At 35.7% G+C, this 24,576-nt stretch overlaps 1 protein-coding gene across 1 annotated transcript in view; it reads left to right on the top strand.

Annotated features, from left to right (window-relative positions):
* LOC140149023 (nucleolysin TIAR-like) overlaps positions 1 to 24,576 on the top strand; it is a 349,403-nt gene that overhangs the window by 289,370 nt on the left and 35,457 nt on the right. Inside the window, 1 exon segment of the mRNA XM_072171166.1 lies at positions 23,900 to 23,987. Within this exon segment, the coding sequence (XP_072027267.1) occupies positions 23,900 to 23,987 (88 nt within the window).

Here is a 24,576-nt window from a genome sequence, read left to right as displayed (position 1 = left end):
TGTTGGAATTGCTTTGTTTATTTGCTTGAATTGATATTGTATATGTTTTCTTGTAAGGCGCTCTGTGCTTTGTGGAGCGCCATATAAATGTTTTATAATAATAATAAAAAAAGGTGAAAAGCAAAATGAAAAAAAAGAGAAGAAAAACAGAAGGGGGAAATGGGGAGAAACGGGAGGGAAATTATGATTTCCTTTCTCCATGCTCAAAATTAAATGTTGAGATTAAAGTTTTCATTTTTCGTTGGAAAGGGTGTGCCCGAGTGATTGCGTATTAAAACAAACGTTAACAAACAAAAACAAAATTCCCTAAATTGTTAGGCCAAAATAAAAAATTTAATCTTGTAAATTTTTGGCTCTATGCCCGCGGGGCTCTATGTAAAGTTTGGAAGAAAAAAAATCTGGTGTCATAATGAGTCAAAAGATGTATGTTTTTTTACAGTAAATGAAGTAAAAATTATGATGCGCAGTGATTATGCCACGTTATTAAATTTCTAATCTTAATATTTCGTCTTTTTGTCAAAATTCAAAAAGTATGTGATAGCTGATTTATTGCTCAACCACATCAAGTATTTAGTTTTGTTTAGTTGTGGCGTTAAAATACCCAAACAATTAAGTTTCTAACGATACAGTTCTTTCAGGGACACCCTGTATATAGCATGTTTGTACTACAGTATCGATTTTATTGAAGGTCACTGGTAAACAAACACTTGATAGTCTGTGCCTCGGGCCAGACTGTATGAGACTACCACGATGTTTGTTTGGATCGCCCGACACAAATTTGCTGTGTAGGAGACTAGGTCTGTGCAAACAAATTAACAACTTTATAGCGAATGCGAGTGTTTCCAAAAAGCAACACAAAAGCAAACAAAAAATACACCCATTGCCCGCTATTTACCGCACGAAATGCACGACTCTAATCATGTACCGCACGAAATGAACGACTCTAATCAGCTGCGGCAATTCCCCAATGGTGGATAGGCTTATACTATACACGTATTCTTATTCGTGCATTTGACGGACTTGGGTGTTTTTGTTTTTGTTAAATATCTCCTCTCCTGAACACATATTATTATAGAAAATCTATCTACTTCTTCATTCGATTACATACTATATACCCTGCAACTTTCAATCTACACAGTGGCTAGATAAACCCTTAAACGTGCGAACAAATATTGCAAAACAAAATTAAAGTATGGCTCTCCGCCTATGGCTCCGCCCATACAAAGAAGATATTGGAATCCTGAATGCAAAATTGACATTGCTTGTGATTGGTTGCTTGAATATAAGACTATGGTGATCACTTTAAATGATGTGCTTTTCTACTACTCAATTGATATTATATGTAAATTCATTGCATCACTAAACAGCTTACAGTAACAAAAATTACATATATATTTATGAAAATCAGATATATATGACACCACCTGATCCATTTGGACCATGTGAGAATATTGATTATCAAATACACAAAAATAAGGAGGTAAAAACAAAAGAACGGGAATAGTCATTTGTGTAAGCTTCCATAACTTCAAAATCAATCGTACAAGTGATGAAGTTTTCAGCATTGCAAAAGCATGCTTACTTGGTGAAGATATTAATGATAAATCAATTTTCAAAGTTGCTGACTATAGCCATTAGTGGGCCAGGTTGCTGCTCTGTTTCACTTTGGTAGGTCCATAGTATTGCCTTTTTGTTTATGTGAAAAGTATGCATTTGAAAGGGAATGTTTCATTTCTTACTCTTACTAAACGTATCTATTACATCATAAAATATTTGAAGTGTCCCAATTTGTGACATATACACGGGCCATTTTATTTTAGCATGGGGGTTTAGCCCTTCCGATGTTCCATCAATGTTTGTGTTATATAATAGAAGAATACATATCATGTAGTCTACTGAACATCCTCAATGTTATTAGATACATTCATTAACTTAACTTTTGCCTTTGGCTCATAATTACAAAAATACCTTTGTTATTTTGAGAGGTCCTTGTATAATCCAAGCATTCACAGTTGCAAAGTAGTGAATCGTGTGTGGAATTAATGATAACAGTACTTATGGATTATAAGCATGTCATAGTCATCATGACATGGTTTTCCAAATACCCATGTAATTAGTAACACAATTACGTGGGAATGATGCAACCAACTAAGAACATTACCATGGATACCGCCCATCAATTAGAACATAATAGACTTTTCCTTTATAAAAACCTTGAACGAATTTCATGCGATGTGCTATTTTTGTTGATCTTGAGTTTTCTAGTCTGTCTTTGTATCAGTCTACAGAGGTCCAATCCTGGATTGCCTTTAAAGTAAAGCTCATCAGAATCATTAATTATTGAATTTGAATTTGTATTTTATTTAGTGATGAATATGCATGTAACTATGGAAGAATAAGAATTGATTTCATTACTAAATTATTAATTGACTTTATGAGGCTTGGACTGACAGCAGTGATTGAAACCTGAACCTCCTGATTACTGGTCCAAAGTTCCACCACTCAAGTCCACAGCTGAGCACTTGAGTAATCCTAACTAGTCATAACTGCCTACTCACCCTCTTCAATTATTAATTAGCAGATTGTGGTCAGGTAGTTGTGGACCATGTCAAGTATTTTATTGGTGTATGAATATTGTATTTTGATGTTTAAATACTAAAATGAATAAAAGATGACTATGCATCAGGTTTGCCAAATCCACCATTGAATGTTCACACTGATAATTCAATTGAATGACCATAAAACCACTAAGCAATATGTGGCACATTTTATTTGCCTACAAGTATACAATACACTTTTTTCCTCACTTGAGTATAAAAGACACAGACTCCATGCATGTGCAACCTGATGATTTTTCATGGCAAACATTGTATCGAAGGCCTCCAATATTTATGCAACTATAATCTACTTTGAGAGACAATACTTGTCAAACACCTCCAGGCGATGTTTCCAAATTAATTTCATGTTTTTCTCAGGGTAATCCATAAATGATGTTTTGTTTCATGTTATCATGGACAAATACTTGAACAGTGATGAAGTCTGATTTCTGACAACATTTTGATCTCTTCATATATGTTAAACTAAACATGTTAAAGTATGCATGCCACATAGATTTGTCCAATTAATGATGTTTTAAAAATGTATGAATAAGTGAAAATAGTCTTGGTGATTTATGGGAAACAGCGGGTGGGTGTAGCAAAACAGCTGTCACTACTGAGGAAACTTCTCCGTAGCAGGAAATTAAAATCATGTTGCAGGATATGGAAGTCGTCAGTTCAAGTCATTGTAAAAAAATGGGTGAAAGCCATTGATTTGTCATCATATTTTAGGATAAAAATCCATACCAGATGTTGTATCCCAGATTTTGTCATTTGCACTGTTGGATGTCAGAGAATTAACATGTTAGAATTGTGCATGGGTGATATTGAAAGCTGAATTCCAAATAGGTAGACAGCCCAACCCTACATTGGAACCCATTAAGATCAGGGTTGGAATCTTTCTATTTTTAGATTGTTAGAATAAAAACAAACAAGTGTTTGTTTTCAAGTGTTGACGAATTTCAACAAATCTAACCAAGAAGACAACCGTTCTATCGTACTGTTCTTGCAATAGGAAATTTGTGCCATTTTAAATATTTGTTTCCAGCTTTTGTTATATACTCATTGAGCTGATTGTTACATTCAGCCTGTTATTGCTTCTTTCTTTTTCTTCCCAAACAAACCATCTTAGTATTTTGTGAATAGATTGCTGCCCGCTATGTGTAACTAGCCAGACAATTTGCAGTGACATCTTGGACGGATCATAGACCACTTTTTGTAATTATTTGGATGAGAGCTGGCTACCATAGGTCAAAGGTCATATTGTCTCATGTCCGTTCTGTGAGTTTTGTTATTAGTAGAGTATGGGAAAATCTAACAAGGTACAGAATATACTACTTCTTGGTTGCTGACTTGATTTTAATTCTTTTATTGATATCGAAGCCTACATGTAGTAGATAATACAATACCATCTTCAGTTAATTACCAGAAGAATCCACCATGTAAACAGTTATCTTCAGTAGATAGCAAGATGCATCCATCATTCAACCAGCAATCTCTACAGTAGATGGCAATAAGCATCCAACATGTAACCAGCTATCTTCAGAAGATAGCATGATGCTTCCATCATACAACCAGCTATCTCTATGGTTGATAGCAAGAAGAATCCAACAAAATTTCACCAGCTATCTTCAGTAGATAGCAATATTAATCCAACATATAACTAGCCATATTCAGTAGATAGCAAAATACATCCATCATGTAACCTGCTATCTTCAGTAGATAGCAAAACACATCTAGCATGTAACCACCTATCTTCAGTAGATAGCAAGAAGCATCCAACATATAACCAGCTATCTTCAGTAGATAGCAAAATACATCCAACATGTAACCAGCTATCTTCCGTAGATAGCAAGAAGCACCCAACATATAACCAGCTATCTTCAGTAGATAGCAAGATTTATTCAACATATAACCAGCTATCTTCAGTAGATAGCAAAACACATCCATTAGGTACCCAGCTATCCTCAGTAGATAGCAATATTTATCCAACATATAGCCAACTATCTTCAGTAGATAGCAAGATTTATCCAACATATAACCAGCCATATTCAGTAGATAGTAAAACTCGTTCATCATGTAACCAGCTATCTTCAGTAAATAGCAAGAAGCACCCAACACCAGGTATCTTCAGTAGATAGCAAGATTTATCCAACATATAACCGGCTATCTTCAGTAGATAGCAAAACACATCCATTTGGTACCCAGCTATCTTCAGTAGATAGCAATATTTATCCAACATATAACCAACTCTCTTCAGTATAGGTCTGTTATCGATACAGTTTTTTGTAGTCGATATATCTGAAGCAAATTATGCAACACATCGATACAGTATCGATATATTATTGACACAATTTAAGTATTCTTCATTGTTTATTATACAACAGAATATGTCCCCAACATAACAAAATGACCGTACAAAGTCTTTTGATGGATCTTCTAGAGGGTTTTGAGACGACATGATGGCTCAGCTTGGAATTGGGAGATGGTAATTTGGGATCATCTAAGCATGTGTGCCATATCGTTTGTGTATCGTTACTACCATTGAGTGTACCAACATGTCGGAAGTCTATGAATGTTCCGACTATCGATACTTTCGACAATCGATAACGGGCCTACTTCAGTAGATAGCAAAATACATCCACCATGTAACCAGCTATCTTCAGTAGAGGCAAAGATTTATCTAACATATAACTAGTCATCTTCAGTAGATAACAGGACAGATGAAAGCAAGATGCACATGTTTTGAACCTTGGTATTGGGAATAGCTTCATATAAAATACTTCTATTGTGGTTAGATATGTGAATTTTTTAGGTATGCCGACTACACACTAAAGGCAATTATCTATCCTCAAGCTAATTAATTAATGCTTAATTGTGTCATAATTGCATATAATACAGGCTGGAAGTTCATACAACCCATGTTCCTGGCAAACATAGGCGATGAACATTTTAATAATATTGTCAATTAAGATCTAGGCCGGTATTGCATTCAGCTTTTATATAATTTCCCTCACAGAACATTGGGCCTCGCATTCTTTTCCCCATCACAGTCCATATACACAGGTGTTGTAGGTACACTATAATGCCTGAAGCCCGGTCTCCCTGCAGTGTTCTCATACCCATAGACTTAACATACATTCCATCACACCTGTACGGCCTATTTATACAAGAAGCGACACACCGCTAAACGGATGTGAAACCTCCCCGGTGGTCATGTTTTTATATCAAGTCAAAATCAGTTTGCTGTGCATTATGATTGGCTTAGAATTTGTTTTCATCTCCATTTTGTCATTGTATGCCTAGCAGTATTATTTGTGCAGTTTTAAATTTTGCAGCACATGGATGCACAATAGAGCCACTTGGGGCTTTGTCTATCATCATATTTGTGTTAAGGACCTTATAAACTAAAGTGTGGCACTTCTCAAATGCTGTGTTTCTTGCTTTTTCAGTTGAAGTGACCCTTAAGCATAATTCTGATAATTTACCGACTTTGAAAGTACTCCCGCTTTATGAACTTTCTTAACCCCCATACTTGACCAGAAAGACATTGACAATTCATGTGACATCATCATCCGTAATTAGGCAATAATGTGCTTTCATCGCATCCTCATAAACAATTTTATTTTTCTATGTAGTATCATGTGATTTTAAACATTAGAATTCAATTACTGCATGTGTCACAAAAATAAATCCCTTGCTTTGAAAATGGATGCAAACATACAAGTTTCAATTAAGGGAAGTGTCATTTTTATGATTTCAAGAGATTTTATCAATTCTTACCTGACTGTGCGTTATTTTCATTTAATACAAAGATGTCATGTCCAGTTAGCATGGTTTGGACATTCATCGGTGCCCAGGGGAGTATACTACAACTGAATAGTCTGAAATTCATAGATTCAATAAACAAACTGGACACAATCGGAGCAGTGGCCATCCGCAATGCTAGATAAGCTGCGCATCTTCAATGCAGCTTTGTAGTGGAGACTTCACGTTGTATTAGGTGTACTGTGATGCAATAGAGATACAGGGTGGCACAACATTACAGGCTATATGAATATATTAGGATTTGTTTTTGGTTGAGTTTTGTTTTGTTGCAAACTTGAATAATTATTGTCACCTGATTGGATATATTATAGATCTGTGGTAGCGGTAGACACTTGTGTTCATGTTATCTAATAGTATCTCACCAAGTCTGGTTGGATTGTAATAGTTATCTTGCTACCTGCAGATCTAGTCACGATCAAGTTATAGATATATGTTGACCAAGACCAAGACTATGCCAGTATTCTAGACTTACCTTTGTGCTCTATATATAACCCATTGATGTAAAGGTAACATATCAAGGACTGAGTGAAAAACATCTCTTTTGTAGTAAAGGTCAAATGGTGCAGTACTAAGGTTTGTGCAGGTGGAAATACCTGATGGATGGGGTAAAATACCGGCTAGCTACCTGCTTAGTAGACTGCATGCTTGCATACTTGTATGTAATGGCCAGTTACTTAGCATGGTACAGGAAACACACTGCCGGTAGGTAGCCAGCAGTTTAATAAATCAGCACACTATGAGTCGGAAGAAGAGCAGAAACACGGTTATGTGAGATCAAATGTGCTCAGGCGTTGTTTTACATTTTAAACCTTTCATGGAAAATGTATTTAAAATTTGTGTTTGTTACTGTGGGTGCATGCAGACACACACACAACCACAAATTAAGAATTTTTCATGACTTTCATGTTGGACCTTAATAAAACCATTTCTGAAATATCAAATGCCTAGTGTATGGAATGTGATAAATAATGTGAAATTTTAATAGTAAGCTTCTGATTTTGTTAATCATAATTTAAGGAAGAAGTACAAACATGTCTTGGTATTCATTTCATTGTTACTGAGATCAGATTCAGGAAAGAACCACAAACTGGTGATGTTGATTCTTCAATATATCAGCACCCACGCACAAATGTGTGGTATTGAATGGTTCATATAGACAAGAAGTTATTAAAATGCTTCTTCAGTATTGACCCTAGTTCAGGTCAATGAAAATAAAAACAATAAAGATACATACAAAAGGCTTGAAACCATTGTGATCCTCTCCTTGCCCTACTTGTATGACATACTTTCTATTGACATAAGTACACCTAGAAATGGGCAATTATAAAAAATCAATTAGTCAATAAATGTTGTTATTGAACTGAGCTAAGTTTAATCATGTTAGCTTGATTGCAGACTTAGAGGTCAATATTTTCTATATTTATTCACTTCCTATCTCTGCATATTGAAACGTGACTTATTATGAAAAGCATGGAAGCTGACAACATGCAGTTTAGTCTATATCTTTTAAGATGTTCCTACTTACTGTCTTCAGTAGATTAAAATTAAAATTAAAATTGATATTACGCTTTGCTTTCCGCTATTTAAAATGCTGTCTTCAGTAGATAGATGTATTCAAATTAATATAAAGTTTGACTGCCACTTTTTAAAATGTACCTAGTTGCTGTCTTCAGTAGATAGCTGTATTCAAATTAATATCAAGTTTGACTGCCACTCTTTAAAATGTACCTTGTTGCTGTCTTCAGTAGATAGCTGTATTCAAATTAATATCAAGTTTGACTGCCACTCTTTAAAATGTACCTTATTGCTGTCTTCAGTAGATAGCGGTATTCAAATTAATTTTAAATTTGACTGCCACTCTTTAAAATGTACCTTATTGCTGTCTTCAGTAGATAGCTGTATTCAAATTAATATCAAGTTTGACTGCCACTCTTTAAAATGTACCTTGTTGTTGTCTTCAGTAGATAGCTGTATTCAAATTAATATCAAGTTTGACTGCCACTCTTTAAAATGTACCTTATTGCTGTCTTCAGTAGATAGCTGTATTCAAATTAATATCAAGTTTGACTGCCACTCTTTAAAATGTACCTTATTGCTGTCTTCAGTAGATAGCTGTATTCAAATTAATATCAAGTTTGACTGCCACTCTTTAAAATGTACCTTATTGCTGTCTTCAGTAGATAGCTGTATTCAAATTAATATCAAGTTTGACTGCCACTCTTTAAAATGTACCTTATTGCTGTCTTCAGTAGATAGCTGTATTCAAATTAATATCAAGTTTGACTGCCACTCTTTAAAATGTACCTTATTGCTGTCTTCAGTAGATAGCTGTATTCAAATTAATATCAAGTTTGACTGCCACTCTTTAAAATGTACCTTATTACTGTCTTCAGTAGATAGCTCCATTTAAATTAATATTGAAACAGGAAGAAAACAAGTACTTATCAGGATAAACTGTGCTACACCTTGTGGGTGTGATGCATATTTGGTATACTATGACTCATACTAAATTCATTTTGATCGCAGTATATAATAGCTGAAGTATATCAGAATATGATTTTATTTAATGTGTTTGCTCACATGTAGCATTTTCTGCTTTAGAAATCCTTGAAATCATCAAGTTTAAGTGAGAGAAATGGTTTAATATTTGATCTGTTCTATTTACATTTGAAAGTGAAATGAATTTTAATGTTTATTCTTATATTTGAAAGTAAAATGAATTTTAATGTTTATTCTTATCACTATTTGTAATGATAGGTTTAGTCATTTGAAATATATCTAAACTCACAAGTCATAGCTAATTAGAAATTAAACTGTTTTTACACAACAATCTAATTATATGAGTAGTAGTATGCATATTTGTAGATTCAATTTTGACAAGACGATGAACTTTCAAACATGAGACTTGAGGAAGTCAGGAATATTGCCTAACGCACCCAACTCTATTTGTTGGGGGTAAAAATTTAATTATTTTGATAATGTTTTTGTCATTTCTGCATAAATGGAAGATAATGTCTGTTAATGTACCGCCCAAAAGGGTGGTATGCTTTATTGACTTTAATTACCCTTGAAGCATATGCATTCACTCAATATGCTCTAGACACGCTTACTATCATTTTCCATACAAAAATCATCAGGTTATACTCATAATGGATTCCATATTGGCGCTGAAAGTACACACGAACTATGCCGATTGGTTGCTTTACCTCCTGTGGTAGTGTGATCTCGCTTTTCCTCTCTTTTGTTTCATATGTGTATCTATATCGTTGCATTAGTATTTTATGTGCCCTCCAGCAACTACTATCCCTATTCATTTTGTTCCAGTGCACATAATATAACATCTAGTTATGAATACATTCCATGCCATAAATAAGTTGAATACAATTCATCTTGATCATATACAATTCTTTACAAAGATGGATGTTATTATTCAAATTGTATTATTCATGGCAGGATGATATCAAAGAGGTTTGACTAAAGGTGACCCAATTACTCCCAGAAAATGCGGCTTTTTGTGGTAGCATGTGTGAAAACTTTTCTGAATTACAACTTGTGATTCAAGAGAAATCACAATAATCGCCTGTCTGAGTGTAGCACTTGAGCAAAAAAAGCTTGAAGGAAAAGATTATGCAGGAAAACAGCAAGCATAGAAACTCATCATTCATGTTGAGCGAACATTGGCTCGTGAACTGGTGAAAAATGTTGAACTTTGTTGGTTACCATGGTGATGGATCCTCCAAAGCAGGGCAACATGGCAACAGAGGTGCTAGATGCTATAGGAAGATGGAGTGGATAGGGCTTGTGAATGGAGAGGGAAAAGGCTTGCTGTCACCATATTTCCTTCAGACCGTAACAACTTGACTGCCTGCCTGCACTACCCACCAAATAGCATTGCACAAGATTCTGTTTAGATGGAATGAAAGTATGCCTATAGGGTGTTCAGTTTGAAATGCATCTGTCTGTAGCCATAATCTAAGCATAAGTAAGGTTATTCCTTCATGTAATTTTACACGAAATTAGGGTTAGGGTTAGAGTTAGGGTTAGTTTAGGGTTAGGATTAGGGTTAGGATTAGGGTTAGGGTTAGGATTAGGGTTATGATTAGGATTAGGCTTAGGGTTAGGGTTAGGGTTAGAGTTAGGATTAGATTACACGAAATAATTACATGAAGGATCGACCATAAGTAATAAGGACTGTTGCTAGAAGTCCTGAACTGATACTGGGCATGTTTGTACTCATTTGAATGCATATTTCCTATATATTGAAAATAGTAATAAAAGTGTGAAATTTATTTGATCTTATTTTATTTCATTTTACAATTCTGCTCACCTGTTGGTCATATTTAACATCTACGCAAGTAGACTTACTAAGTTAGAGTTAGTAGGAGTGACTTGAAATACTGTTGGCAGTTTTGGTTTGTTTATGGTAGATGTGTGTAACATAGTAACCTATATATTTAGTCTCAAGATTTTGATCTTGATCACAAGGAGATAGAACATTGCCTCATCTAGAGCTGCAAGAAGGGTTGGTTTTACATAGCATGGGTTTGACTGAGTTGTCTAAAGCACTCAATTGTCTTGATTTTTAAAATGTGATGTATCGCTATCTAGTTCAAGAGAAGTTCTAGTTCTTTTCAAGTTGTTGGCCGTGCAGGGAAAGTGATATGCATAGATGTTGCTTTGGAGGAAGTTGAGCTTTTGCTGCCTTTTGTTCTATATAGTATGATTGATTTATGTATCGATTCCCTCATCTCATGAACCTAAGTCTCCCTCAATCTCCCTGTAATGAATCCTACACAGCACTCTACATCATATCAATGATCTGTAATGTTACTGTCTCGGGCGGGGACCAGCAACGAAGTAGGCAGCATGGAGACATCTGTATTCACATTGGTCTGCATCAGATAAATACCAACACGTTTTGAAGTTCATAGGGCTAGCTATGTGACACATTTGAATCCACATTGGTCTACATCAGATTGGTGCCAAAGGCTACCTATAATGTTAGCCAGAGGTACATGAATAACTAGGACCCAGTCCACACTAGTATATTACATACATACATGCATATAGATATTTATGAAGCACCTTTAAAATTTATCAAAGTGCTGAAAAAGGAGAGAAAGAATGCAAAAAAAAGAAACATAGAAGGAACAAGAAAGAAGCTAAATGAAACGGTGAGTTTTCAATTTCTTTCTGAAAACTGGAATTGAGGGAGACTCCCTAATAGCTTTAGGGAGTTGATTCCCTCGGGCCGAGACAGAGAAGGTATTTAAACCAGCTGCTCTACGTGCCCTAGGCTGACTAAGCAGGGTCTTACCGGAAGAAGATCTCAATCCTTCTCTTCCTGGAGCATAGGCTGAAAGAAGCTCACAAAGATAATTAGGGGCACGGCCCTGAGAGCACTTGAAAACATAAAGCAGAAGTTTAAAAAGAATTTGGTCCTGGACAGGAAGCCAATGCAATTGGATGAGAAGGTTGGAGGTACCAGTTGAGCGAGGAACAGAGAATATAAAATGCGCAGCTCGATTTTGCAGCTTCTGCAGTCTATTACTTTTACCTTGAGTGATACCATAGAGGATGGCATTGCCATTTTCGTCATCTTGTCGTAATTACCCGATTATGATAAATGAATGATGAGAGCATCCACACAGCCAGCACAACTGTAGTATATGCTGATGACATTGAGCGGACACACGGTACTAATATCATAATACGATTATGAAACGATCAGGTCTTAATCACATTCAGCATCATGAAATTAGGTTTGAATGTACCTAAATTTGATTGTCTTTTGAAAGTCCCCCGTGTATGTAGTCAAGCTACTAAACAAATACTATAAAGTAGAAGACCAATCACCAAAACTATAGACAGTGACTGATCGATCTTCTAACCAAATGCAATCTTGGTTTTTTGTATTTTTTTTCTTCATATATTACATCATTTGTATGAGAAGCATGGTTTTGTTACATTGAAAGCTTAGATATATTAACCCAAAAAATATTGAAATGAAGCAACGGAAGGTTCTGCCAACTGTTTACTCAACCTGAAAAGTCTCACAACTTCCAATTTGATTCTTGACGGTCAAAATGTGACAACTAGCATCTAAGGAATTTTTCAAAAAGTCAAATATTGAAATCAATAAAATTTACAGCCAAGATACCGTTCCCCGAGGCAAGTGGACTATAAAGCAATATGTTCTTATTGATTTCTCTACCCCAGCAAATTGAATTAGACATACTTGAGGAGATAAGACATTGAGAAGACAGGACGATAACAGGCAATAGCAAAATGTTCACTATTTTTTTTATTGAAAGTATCTAATTGACTTGGGTAATAGGAAAGGATAAAATTTAAGAAGAGGTGTTGTTGCAACAAAACTAGTGAACACATTGTGCATAAAAGGGGTTTATATAAGGAGTAAATATATGGATACATACAATGCATGCACAGGTGACACCTGTACACCCCACATACACCCCCCCCCACGTGTATGAATCGCCTTCAAACATAGATCCGTACTCAATCAACATACCAAGGACGTTTTCCGCAATTTTGTTTGTGTATTTTTGTGTGTATGAAATTTAAGCAACTGCAAATGCTTGTGTATGATAGAACATATTTTGCAAATACATTAGACTGTTGCTGTCCTTGAACCGAGGACAGTCCCCCATTGCAGAGTGGTCCACAGTTTAAATGTGAAAAGCAGGTGTGTGTCCTCGTTTGCTGGCAAACACATACACACACCCCCACATAAACCCCCGGCATAAACCACCCCGACATACAGAGGCGGAAAACAACAGGATAACTTCAGATCAGATTCCTTGTAAGTTTCACACTAAGACTCAATCTAGTTCCACATTTCAAACATTATACAGTAGCAAATTTTGATGGAATTGGGCTTTAGATAAATAGTAGCACACTGATCAGCAACCTTATATGTTAGCACTGTAAGACTTAACTGCAACTCATGCTATTGACCAAACCTGCAGGTTATATGTACCTGACTGTAGTTAGTCTTTATCGCATTTGTACGCCATAACATGCACTGTCCACGCTTGGTTGCCCCTGTTAAAAGAAGGATATGTGCGTCCTTTCATATGTATACATGCATTGGTATGTATAAGTTATGGCAGCCATGAATGTTCTCCACGAAACCCTCAGGGGGTGGTGGTGGGGATATGTGTGTATTCAGAGAGAGAGAAATCAAGCCTTACAGGGTTAGTCAATACCAACGTATGCTATGTGTGCTACTACCTCCTATTCCTTACATAACGTTTTATAGATTTTCCTTCTTGGCTCGATGGGAAGCCCTCCATAAATTTCCATATTCATGCATTTTAGAGTATTTCAACCAATATTTAGTGTAGGTGAGAGTGAATACTATTTGTGACCCTATTGAGAAAAATGAGGACAATGTCGCACAAAATCAATTTGGATATTTTTCCATAATGGATTATTTTGATGAAATTTGGTTAATGTTATCTGAATTTCTGGATAGATACCCATATTTTTAGAGTTTATATTGCATTGCTACTGTATACCACCTCAATCAAGATGAAGCATATTTTTGACACTTTGAAATTTTAAAATGATATTAACACCAAAATCATCATGTTATTAAAACTTCACACTTTGTTCGATTAGTCTTCGCTTCATTGACATAGATTGAAAATAGGTTAGCAATTCAAAAAAAGTTTCCCAGTGTTGTCTTTTTACAGTCATTTTTCAAGATTCAGTTATGTTTTATTTCATATTGTGGCTGGTAGGCCAAATTATTGCATGAGGTATTACAGAATATTGCTGTAAAACATCGATACATTTATCTATAATACCTTAAATAAGTAAAAATGGATTAACTTTTGGGGTGCTGCTTTTGATGAAAGGAATACCTAGTGTGAATCCCAAACAAGTATAATGGCCACTCTGTATGGTTAGCAGTATATATATATATAAAGCTTAGGTCCAGCCAATTAACTAGCATGACCCAGAACCACTGGCAATTTCACAACTGACTCACACCGATGGTGGGAATAGTCAGGCAGAGTTCTTTGCCTAGGCAACACCCATAATACCATTGGGGATGCTCATCCTTGACGAGGAGCACCAGAGCGATACAAATACATCTAGTCACAAATTAAACTACATTAGATACAATATGGTACCATGGTTGGGCATACTTTCCATGTTTTATATGGAATGAATTTTGAGAACTTATAATATTATTTTAGGTACTTGTTAACAATGCTGTGTCATTTTGTGGTCCTGTGATGCCATGGCAAAAACGACCCAAACAAAATTGCTATATTGTGAAAAACGATATCTAATGTTGTTATTTAAACAAAGTAACCAGCAAAGTTGATGTCAGTTTTATTTATCACACAGTGAGCATGTTTTGGTAACTTGATAGTCATATTTTGCCACACATTATGAAATATTAACGCTGTTCATAGTACTGATGGTTACCTCATTAAACTATTCAGTAGTATTTGCGCTGGTGTTGCGACTCATTAATGATCAAATACCAAGGGATGTGAGACCCCATGTGTATAAGACACTGTAATTGTATTAAACCTTTATGTTATAGCCTCTTAAGTTTATAGCAACATTAATCACTCACATGGAGTACTTGAAATTGTCACTTGGTAAATAGGGTTTTGTATTATTTATTTTAAAGGAAAGACTTGTGTCCTGATTACTGATTTACTTATGCATTCCATCATGTGGATTTACCTCTATTTGATGGAAATAATGAAGGAAAAAGAACAATTGAGATCCAGTTTCTTAGACAATAACAGGGCTGTAGCTTATATTCTTGCTTGCCAACCCACTCACCTATTATGGGTAACTTGCATACTGTTGCCCAGGTAAAATGTCAAAGGTACTCGCCATTTGGTGGGTAACAGTTTCAGATCAGTGTTACTATTCCAAATGTCAAGCTGGTCATTTTAGAGTTTATAACCAGTTAAAGGAAGGGTTTTTTTTTATTTCAAATTGCTAGAATTGTACATTAAACACACCAAAACAGGCGCAATGCAATTTGCAGGCAGCAGCTTATAAATCAGCACAAATATTGCAACATTAAAACAAACAACTATACAAACATCCCATCCAACCCAACCCCATCCCTCAGTAGGCACTGAGGATAAAGTGCCTTGCCCAAGGACACAACACATTGGCACAAGTGGGGCTCGAACTCGCAACCTATGGATTATGATTCGGGCGCCTTATCCACTCGGCCACACATGCTCCCACTTATTATACTTATTATTATCTTGCAACTGGTGATTTGTGAGGTGGCTTCCCTAGTTATGCCATACTAACCAAACACAGGTCGTATCATTTCTGGCTTTTATTATAAGTACTTGCCCACCTGGCTGGTGTTAGAAAAACACACCTTTTATGGTGGATTTCATCCTTAAAATTGAATTAGCTTTGCTATAACTTCAAATATTATTATTATATTTCCAATAAATCAGCAAAACATAAGAATGACAATGTTGCAACAAATTATAAACCTGAACATATTCCAACCTTCAAAACATCTTGTCAGAAAATAGCTGCCATGTTCAATTTCAATGCAACTGTTTTATTTATTATGCAAGTTCAATTTTGGCTTGTTGACCATATAGTCTTAATGCTAATTAAGTTCTTCAGAATCATGTCAACTTGACACCATTGCTAATTACCAAGCCTCAGTTTGATTTTAGGTAATGAGTGTAAGTACTATATAGCAGCCACTTTGTGATTCAGTGTTGCAGTGTCTTAAGTATCTGTGTGGTTATCAAGGGTGCTCTCAAAGAGTCATTGGTCCTAGCAGTTGAAACAAGAATACTCTAGATAAATAGGCTTGTGCGATTCCATCAAGAGGAGGAGTGGGAGTAGAAATATTTCTAGCCGTAACCGCAAGACGACCAATGTGCCACTGAGATATTGTAACAAATGCGATATAAATGTTAAAAGAATACTGGGAACATCTTCGGTTATTTAAACTTCAATTAATTGGGAAAAAACAAAGCTGAAAGATATTTTCAGTGTAACAGCTTTTGTCAATATAAGATCATAATAATAAGATTTTCTTTAGCATAATCTATGGTTACGTTAATGATTTTAAAAAGCAATATCAATAAGTAATGAGTTAATGATATTTATCTAAAAATGGCAAAATTGTCTTACACTAAATATTGTAAAATATACAACCACCAATATGTCTTTCCAGATCGAACATGCTAATCTGACACCTTTTTGGTAAATAGAGAAGTAGATTATTTATATCTATAAGTCATCTAAGTTTAGAGGGAAACCACATCTTCCTTCATCTAAAATAATGCATAGTACATTGTAATCTGAAACCACAAAACAGACTCATTCTAATCTGTAAAAAAAATCACTCAAAACTTTTTTAGCAAAATGTGTCATTTTCACAAATTTGTATCATATTTTTCGAAGCAATCCCAAGTGCATTAAGAATACTTTGCAAATGGATCCAGGAATGATACATATAAGCAGATTACTCTATGTTTGCCTATTATATGATTTAAAACAATATATGACATTTTCTGCCACATAATACATCAACTTGATTTTCCAATGTGTGAATGTTCCTAATGTACTTGAGAGCATTGCCCTCCACTGTGCTCTAAAACTAAAAGACGAAAATTTCATTTTTTTTTTTTTTTTTTGTGTAAATTTGCTGTTAATGGACTGAACTAATTTTTTCTTGATTTGATTTCAGTCAATGTCATTAGTTGCCATGGTGATGCATCACACATCGTAATCGAATTGCATACACCCCTTATCTTCTATATGTGACTGTAGCAGACTTATGTTTTTTATTATACCATATTATTCAGTGTTTGTCTGACGTAACGATACCGTCTGCATAATTTGGAAGTTATCTTTGCATGGAGAATGTGCTTGAAATCGCAACAACTTTTATAATATTTAAGTTCATTACATCTTTTCCAGATAACATGTGTAAACTACTGCCCAGAATTACTTAGTCTGTTGGTGAATAGGGTTAGCAAGTGACAATAGCTAAGGAAGAAAAGGAGAGTGCATTATCAAGGAAGTCTGCGTTTAGGTCAAATCAGCAGTTATGGTTGTATATGACAGGTGATTGTATAAGTCCCTCCAGCCCAGTGCACGCAATGGGCAATTTTGAAACGGACCTGTCGTCAGGCTATGCAATTTCTGCATGTAGTTTCCCTCGGGATCCCCCACAAGAGAACCTCGCTGGCATACTAGCTCAGCTTGTTGTTGCTTAACGTGTGTACAAATGGCAGTAGGCATGGTGGTAATGAAATGTGCGCGTACATACATGGCTGCCGAAATGATGAACATTTTTGTTGCCTCGACGGACAATCTTTTGCTGTGCAATTCATATTTCATGCATGGACTGAAACCATCATGCTTAATGGATGCCCAGAATGGAATGTGTAAATTGGCAGTCAAATAAAAAGTCAACAAAAAATTGCTCATTATTTGTGCTCAAAGCTCTAGTGGCCATAGTACTGGAGTGCATGATTCGGTAATGTTCTTGTCTTAAGGCCATTTAAAGAAAGTATGGCGGATGTAGATTCAAATGTAATGTAATGAGCACTAATGACAAGTTATAAAAAGCTTCATTTCCATCCTTTAGGTGGAATATGCTGGGTTTTAATGACTTTAAAAGAAAGGCTTTCTATCACTTTCCCTCGTTTGAACTATTACTGGCTTTAATTTAGCAGAGCACCATCGTTTACCACTCGAGGTACTTTCTTGTAAGCCAATAAATGTGTCTAAATTGCACACCAACACATGTGTTACACAACATCCCGTCACCATGGTAATGAGGATTTAAGGGATGCAGGTTTACCCAAAGTGTACACCTCTAGGCTTTATGAAGCAGATGCTATCAGTCTTGGTCCAAGGAATCAGGACATAGCAGATAAACCAGGCTTAAAGGATTTAAAACAAGTCAAAACACCATAACTTGTTTTTCTCTCTTCACAAAATTGGATTTAGATGCTCGGAACAAGTTCCTATTTACCCGTTTTAGGCCAATCATCATTCACCTGGCAAGTCATACCTTATGATGAAATTTGCTAAACAGATCTTCATCATGTTCATGGCGTGGTTGTACTTTACACTTGGATGCACAAGGCAGATATTGGCATTATTACCACTAGTATGTCTCTTCTAATTGACCAGTTCACTGCCTCATTTATGCTCAATATCCCTTAACTATGTTAGATCATATAAGTAGAAAATTGTGCACATAAAGTTAGCTCTCTCTATTATGGACCTCAGGTGCCACACACCCAGCTCAGATCAATGTCCATAAACAATGCATTGACAGGTTGTGTTATTGGCGACTGCTTGATACGGGAGTCTGATTTTGTGCGAGCTACTTAGGCCAGCTAGTCGGCTATAGTAGACTGGTTTGCTTTGCTCCATAGCATCCTTTTGAAGTACCCATCATTGACAGCTTACTGGAGTAGGCAATATCCTCCCTCCATGATTCGTCTGAGAATGAATTTAGATGATGATAGGATGACAAGATGGGGGAATCGTCTTTTTCGTTATCCGTCATTGTAACATCCTTACCTGAGCGGAGAACCTCCTCTGTACTCTCTTAATTGACCTTTAATGCAGACGGATGACTTGTGATAAATTCAATGAACTTGTTGTAAGCTTATTATTATTTCACACAAGATATGGTGAAAAGATGACCATTTTGTGTGTGGCATAGTCGATGAGGTTGCACTGGGTTGCACGCTCACAGACATATTAAGGACTTAATACGAGAGTTAATTATGAAACTGAGAGGTATTGAATGTGAATTAACTCGAGATGAGACTTGATGCCCTCACACGCATACATATTATACATATTAGCGGTGTTGCTGAGACACAGCAAGTAGGGCTTCTTTTTACAGGTACAAAAACATGCACATCTTTAAATTTGGTTATGGAACAGTCAGAGAAAATAAGTTGCTAATGATTGGCTCAGGTGTAAGTGTCCATAAATGCATCTGAGAGCATTTTAGAGCACTTTAAAAATCAAAAATGCATACAAACTAGGCAGCAAAACCAGTAAAAAACATGTTGTTACATAAGAAGCCCGGTACTCAGACACAGAAAACATCCAAATTCCTCTAAAGAAGCGCTACAAAACTGGGTTCTATGCAGCCCAATCACTCAAGTAAAGAGTCATGGCAACAGTGCATTTAACCTTGACAGTCATCGTTTTTGGTTTTGCCTCCTTACCCATCAAACGGATTGTTGTATAGACATGAGGAAACAGTCAAGTAAGCAATGATACTCAGACGTCAGTCTCATTATATCACCAAGTTCATTATTGCATTCATCCAGTAGCAAGCTCGCAATGAAACGTCTAGTGTATTTTGAGATCTTTGAACCTTTAACTGAAACTGCTGTCTACCAAATGCCAGGCACCCAGGGATGTTTGATATTCCTCATTTCAGGTTATTCTTCGTTTTAATGGTAGTGTGTGTCATTTGTGCTTGCAGTGCGTGAAAATTATTTAGAGTGTGTAAATATTGGGTAAAAATGATGTGAATGGAGATACCAGGTGTCTGGGTTTTACCAAAAAAATTGTCTCCTGAGAAAAAAAAAGAATATGTGACATTTCAGGAATTTTTAAGGTGCTTCAATATTTTATTATTCTAATGATTGACCACTGACCATCATCTTTGACATGTATCAGGACAAAAGTATCTATCAGCAGTATAGTCATGTGATACCATGAGCCAGTTATAATATCACTTAAACTTACATGTGTGTTAAATTTGATTTGATCAGCAATATAATATGCTACATTTATGGAAGAAATTGTATGCACATAGGCCACCTTAGTATATAGATGAAAACCTTGTAGCTTCTAAGGGTGCTGCCCTGTAGTCCCTTCCTTGTTTGACACTTCACTTACTCTACTTTCCCTTCCTTGTATCATATTACTTCCGGTCATCATCACAGTAATTAAGTGACACTTCATTAGTAACAAAATAACTTATTTTAGACTTGTTGTTGGCAGTCATTTTGCACACCGAGTTCAGTCTTTTTGCTGGCATATTTACAGAAATGAAAGGTGGAAGTTGCAAACTGTCAGAGGTTATGGAGGACAATGCAGGATCTATGAAAAATTGAAAGAAGCCTAAGGTTTTGTTCTCTTTCTTTCATCCATTTTTCCACATCAAATTTGTCACAGCTATTCATGAAAAGAGTTGCATGTCACATGAAACATTTATTCGTAGAGGCTATAAGTTCCTGGATACTTCACAGAGCAAGTGAAAGATTGATTTTTTTTCCATTTCAAAGATTCTGGTAGGCCTAATAGTCTAGTATTAAAGGAAAATTACACTCTTTTGCAAAAAAAGTGGTCATATCATTGAGTTCTATGATCAGCACCAAGAGTACAAACAACTGCTGATTTACTGTGTGTAACAAAATATTGCATCGTGGAGTAACATATTGTGACTGTAAATTTATAGTGAAATAGAACACCGCTACAATAATATCACAGGAGCTGAATTGAGAGGATATTTAGTAGTAGCTTTCTCACTGTTTTTATCAAATAAAAAGTCCGATATACTTGTCATGATACAAGCATCACAACTGCATTATGATCATCTGAAAATCCCCATTACTATAAAAACTGAAATCTAGGTGACTTAAAGAAAAGTCAGCTCAGGTAATTATCCTGGCCCAGACACCTGTTCTATGTGTGTGTAGAGTTGCAACCAGCATCGTTTTTTCCGTCAAAAAATTGGAATATCAGTGGCAGATAATTCAAAAAGCGACGGTGTGGATTACGCGTGGTAAGGTGAATCATGAACTGTGAGGAAGATGGTGTATTATGAAAGGATTTGGCCCATTTCTTGCAGCAAGGGCTAATATCTCGAGGTGATGAATGATATAGAGTTTTCACCATGATGGAAAATGATGTCGATTCTGAAGACACAATTTATCTGGAGGTGGGATGTTAATACACTGTGTATTATCTGAGTAGTGTTGGAACAAAACAAAGAGAATAAAGGCGGTTGGATGGGAAATTGGGTCTACTTTGAGCGGAGTTAAACGATTTGGTGTCACAAATTAACCTATGTAAATCTAGTGCTCATACTTAGTTAAATTGATCTTTTTATCAGGGATAATATTATTTGGTTGTATGAGCAAAAGTTGTGCAGATGGGTGGATAGTAAGATGCTCATGGCGGCAATTTGGGAAATATGATAATTATCACTGACTTCTATGGGAAATTCTCAGTAGACCCTGCATAGGTGCAATATAGATGCTTACTATAGAATAAATATTGTAATCTCAGCAATGCATCAATTGTAGCGAGATCAAAAGATGGAACCAAAAAAAGGAAATAACATGTGAGGGATCCATACCAGATGGCATAGCGTGTAATGCTGTAGCTTATAACCCAGGCATGTAACTGCAACAAGTGATATATTTGCAGATTTTATGACATTTATAAAAATTGTACCAAAAACCATCTGGTTAGGAATGGAGTATAAAAATACCATCAGGAGCACTCTATATTGTCAAATTATAAATGATGGTTTGTTATTTCAAATTTTATAATCAGATAGGGACATCAAAATCATAACCAGCCACTGTATATAACTAAATAAATAAATACTAATTTGCCTCCCCTTTCAGAAATTGCCACACAAAAAAAAATTGAATGTAAGTTCATGCGTGCTGGTTAATTCAAATACTTTTGAATTTAAACAAGCTTTCGGCACTAATCTGTATAAATACCTTAATTTATTATTTTCCTTATAAATATCAAGGTATTTATACAAATTTGTGCTGAGAAAGTTTAAACTGAAAGTATTTCATTCAATAAATGTTAACATATTCCAGAATTTGTTCACAGTAGAATCATTCAATAAATCTAAACTGAATTTCGAGAGCACAAAACATTTTTTTTATATCCATGAACATATGAAATCAGAGCCTGACTGACTGGGTAAAATTGTATTTTTTATGTCAAGTCTTGCAATATCCATTATGTGCGCGGAATCCGCACTAAATATCAAGTAGTACACAACATATCTACCTTATATTTGAGGGTATTATATAAGTGGGTTTTCTAGACTATATGTAAAAAGAGTACAAAGGAGGGAGCTTGTATTTGAAGGACAACAAGTATTCATATCGGGAAACAGGTGTACTTTAGGTTATGTGCATGTCTAGTAATAGGATAATATGTAACACACATTTTAACACATCTTCATCAAGGTGTGCACAGGGGAACATCATACCCAATATTAAAACAGGTTTTAAAATTTTGTTTGGGACAGAATAAATATCTTGTTTGTTTGTTTTAGGCATTTTGGTGTTAGATGTAACCATTAGATTATAATATATTGTAAAATGCTGCAATCGCATATGGGGTGTGTTAAAAAACGTTGGGCTATTCCAGTTGAAATCCATACACCCTCTATGGAAGTCATGACCTTAATCTTCCACAGAGGGTGTGGATTTCAATAGGGGTTACCTAAATGGGTGATTCCATTTGAAATCCACACCCCTTGTGTGAAAGATTTAAGGCCATGTCTTCCATAGGGGTGTATGGACTTCAACAGGAATAGCCCATTATATCTAATAGCGTATGATGGGTGTAAGATATTATTGTGTTTATTGGATTGTATAAGATTACAGAAATTGATCTGAAAAGTAGTGGAAATATCAAACTTATATCATAAATATCATATGAGTAGCAGGCAGGCATCAATACCAAGCCTATCAAGACTTGCACAGGTTTGATGGGGATATAATGCTGACATACAGGGCAAACCACCATCATAACAAACCATAATACTGTCAGATATTACACAACATGGTGTGATCCTCAACACCAATTAAAATTTGGCATACAATAACCGTGCACCCTTAAAATCATCATCAACCCATCCTCTGAAGTAATTAAAGGGGGTAAATTACATGATGCAATTTCGATGGAAAGGATTTGAGTATTATTCCACATGATGAGGTGTAAACAAAATTGGTCTGACAGGTAGCGAGTTTGTAACGCTGCTGTTACCTATGTAGGAGGCAGCATCGTGTTACAATCAAGCTAATAAAGTTTGGAAACTGACCCGATCTGTAAAAGCAAGAGTGGATACGTTGAGGTGTTGCTATAGCTTGTTGCGAGCATCACGTCGAGATATTACACTGGATCCGATCTGCCTAGCGTTTAATTTCCAAAAAACACAAGAAACAACACCCTGACTGCTACGCAAACTGATGTCCGATCTCCATTCCCCATAATGCATTGAGTGTAAGTGCGGCGTAATTTAGCAAATTGCCTTCTTCAATTTCTTCTACTGCGTGACATGAATTGCAGGCATGGCATATACCTGTCATTTTCAATACACATTTTACCCCTCTTGCATTTCGGAGTTTGTTTTTTGTACAAAATGTCTAAATGTTATATCCATTTTATTTTGTCTTCCGCAGATCATTTCCATGTCTTCGTAGGCGATTTAGCACCAGAAATTACAAGAGAAGATCTAATGAAAGCATTTGAAGCATATGGTAAAGTCTCGTAAGTATCAACATCCCTATTCTCCAACAATTATTTACAACTAACATTTTGTTTTCATATAATGTTAAGAAATTGGGCCACATGTAGTATTATCCAACAATTTCTTAACATGACAGTTATTCTCACAACATCAACCCCATATGCATGGTTCAGATAACTGTTATGGAGAATCCAGAAATATCTGAGGAAGGACAGACATTACTGTGTTTGTTGAACAACAATAAAAACAATGAAACATTCGCTAAAACAATATCTTTGCACATGGAAATAATTGAATTTTGTCAGTACTGAAATTATGCCATGTGATTTTGTGAGAAATAATTTGAACAAACATTCACAATAACCTAGTTTTCATAATTGGTTTCAACATGTGGGTAAATAACATGTTGCCTCCTGATTGACATCTCCCTCCCTACCCTCTCCCCATCAACACACATGCACTATAATACATAAATAGTCAACTATTCATTCACTTATTTGTTTTCAGTTTATAAATGCATGCCGGCTAATGAATGAGGACATGTCTACTTGTTGTCAATCCGTTGTTAGGTTTAACTGTCACAAATGCTCCCACCTTAATCACTTGATG

Source organism: Amphiura filiformis, chromosome 3 (genome assembly GCF_039555335.1).
Source record: "Amphiura filiformis chromosome 3, Afil_fr2py, whole genome shotgun sequence".
Taxonomy (NCBI): domain Eukaryota; kingdom Metazoa; phylum Echinodermata; class Ophiuroidea; order Amphilepidida; family Amphiuridae; genus Amphiura; species Amphiura filiformis.
Note: the sequence above shows the minus strand (reverse complement) of the source record. Positions and strands in the feature narration are given on the sequence as shown.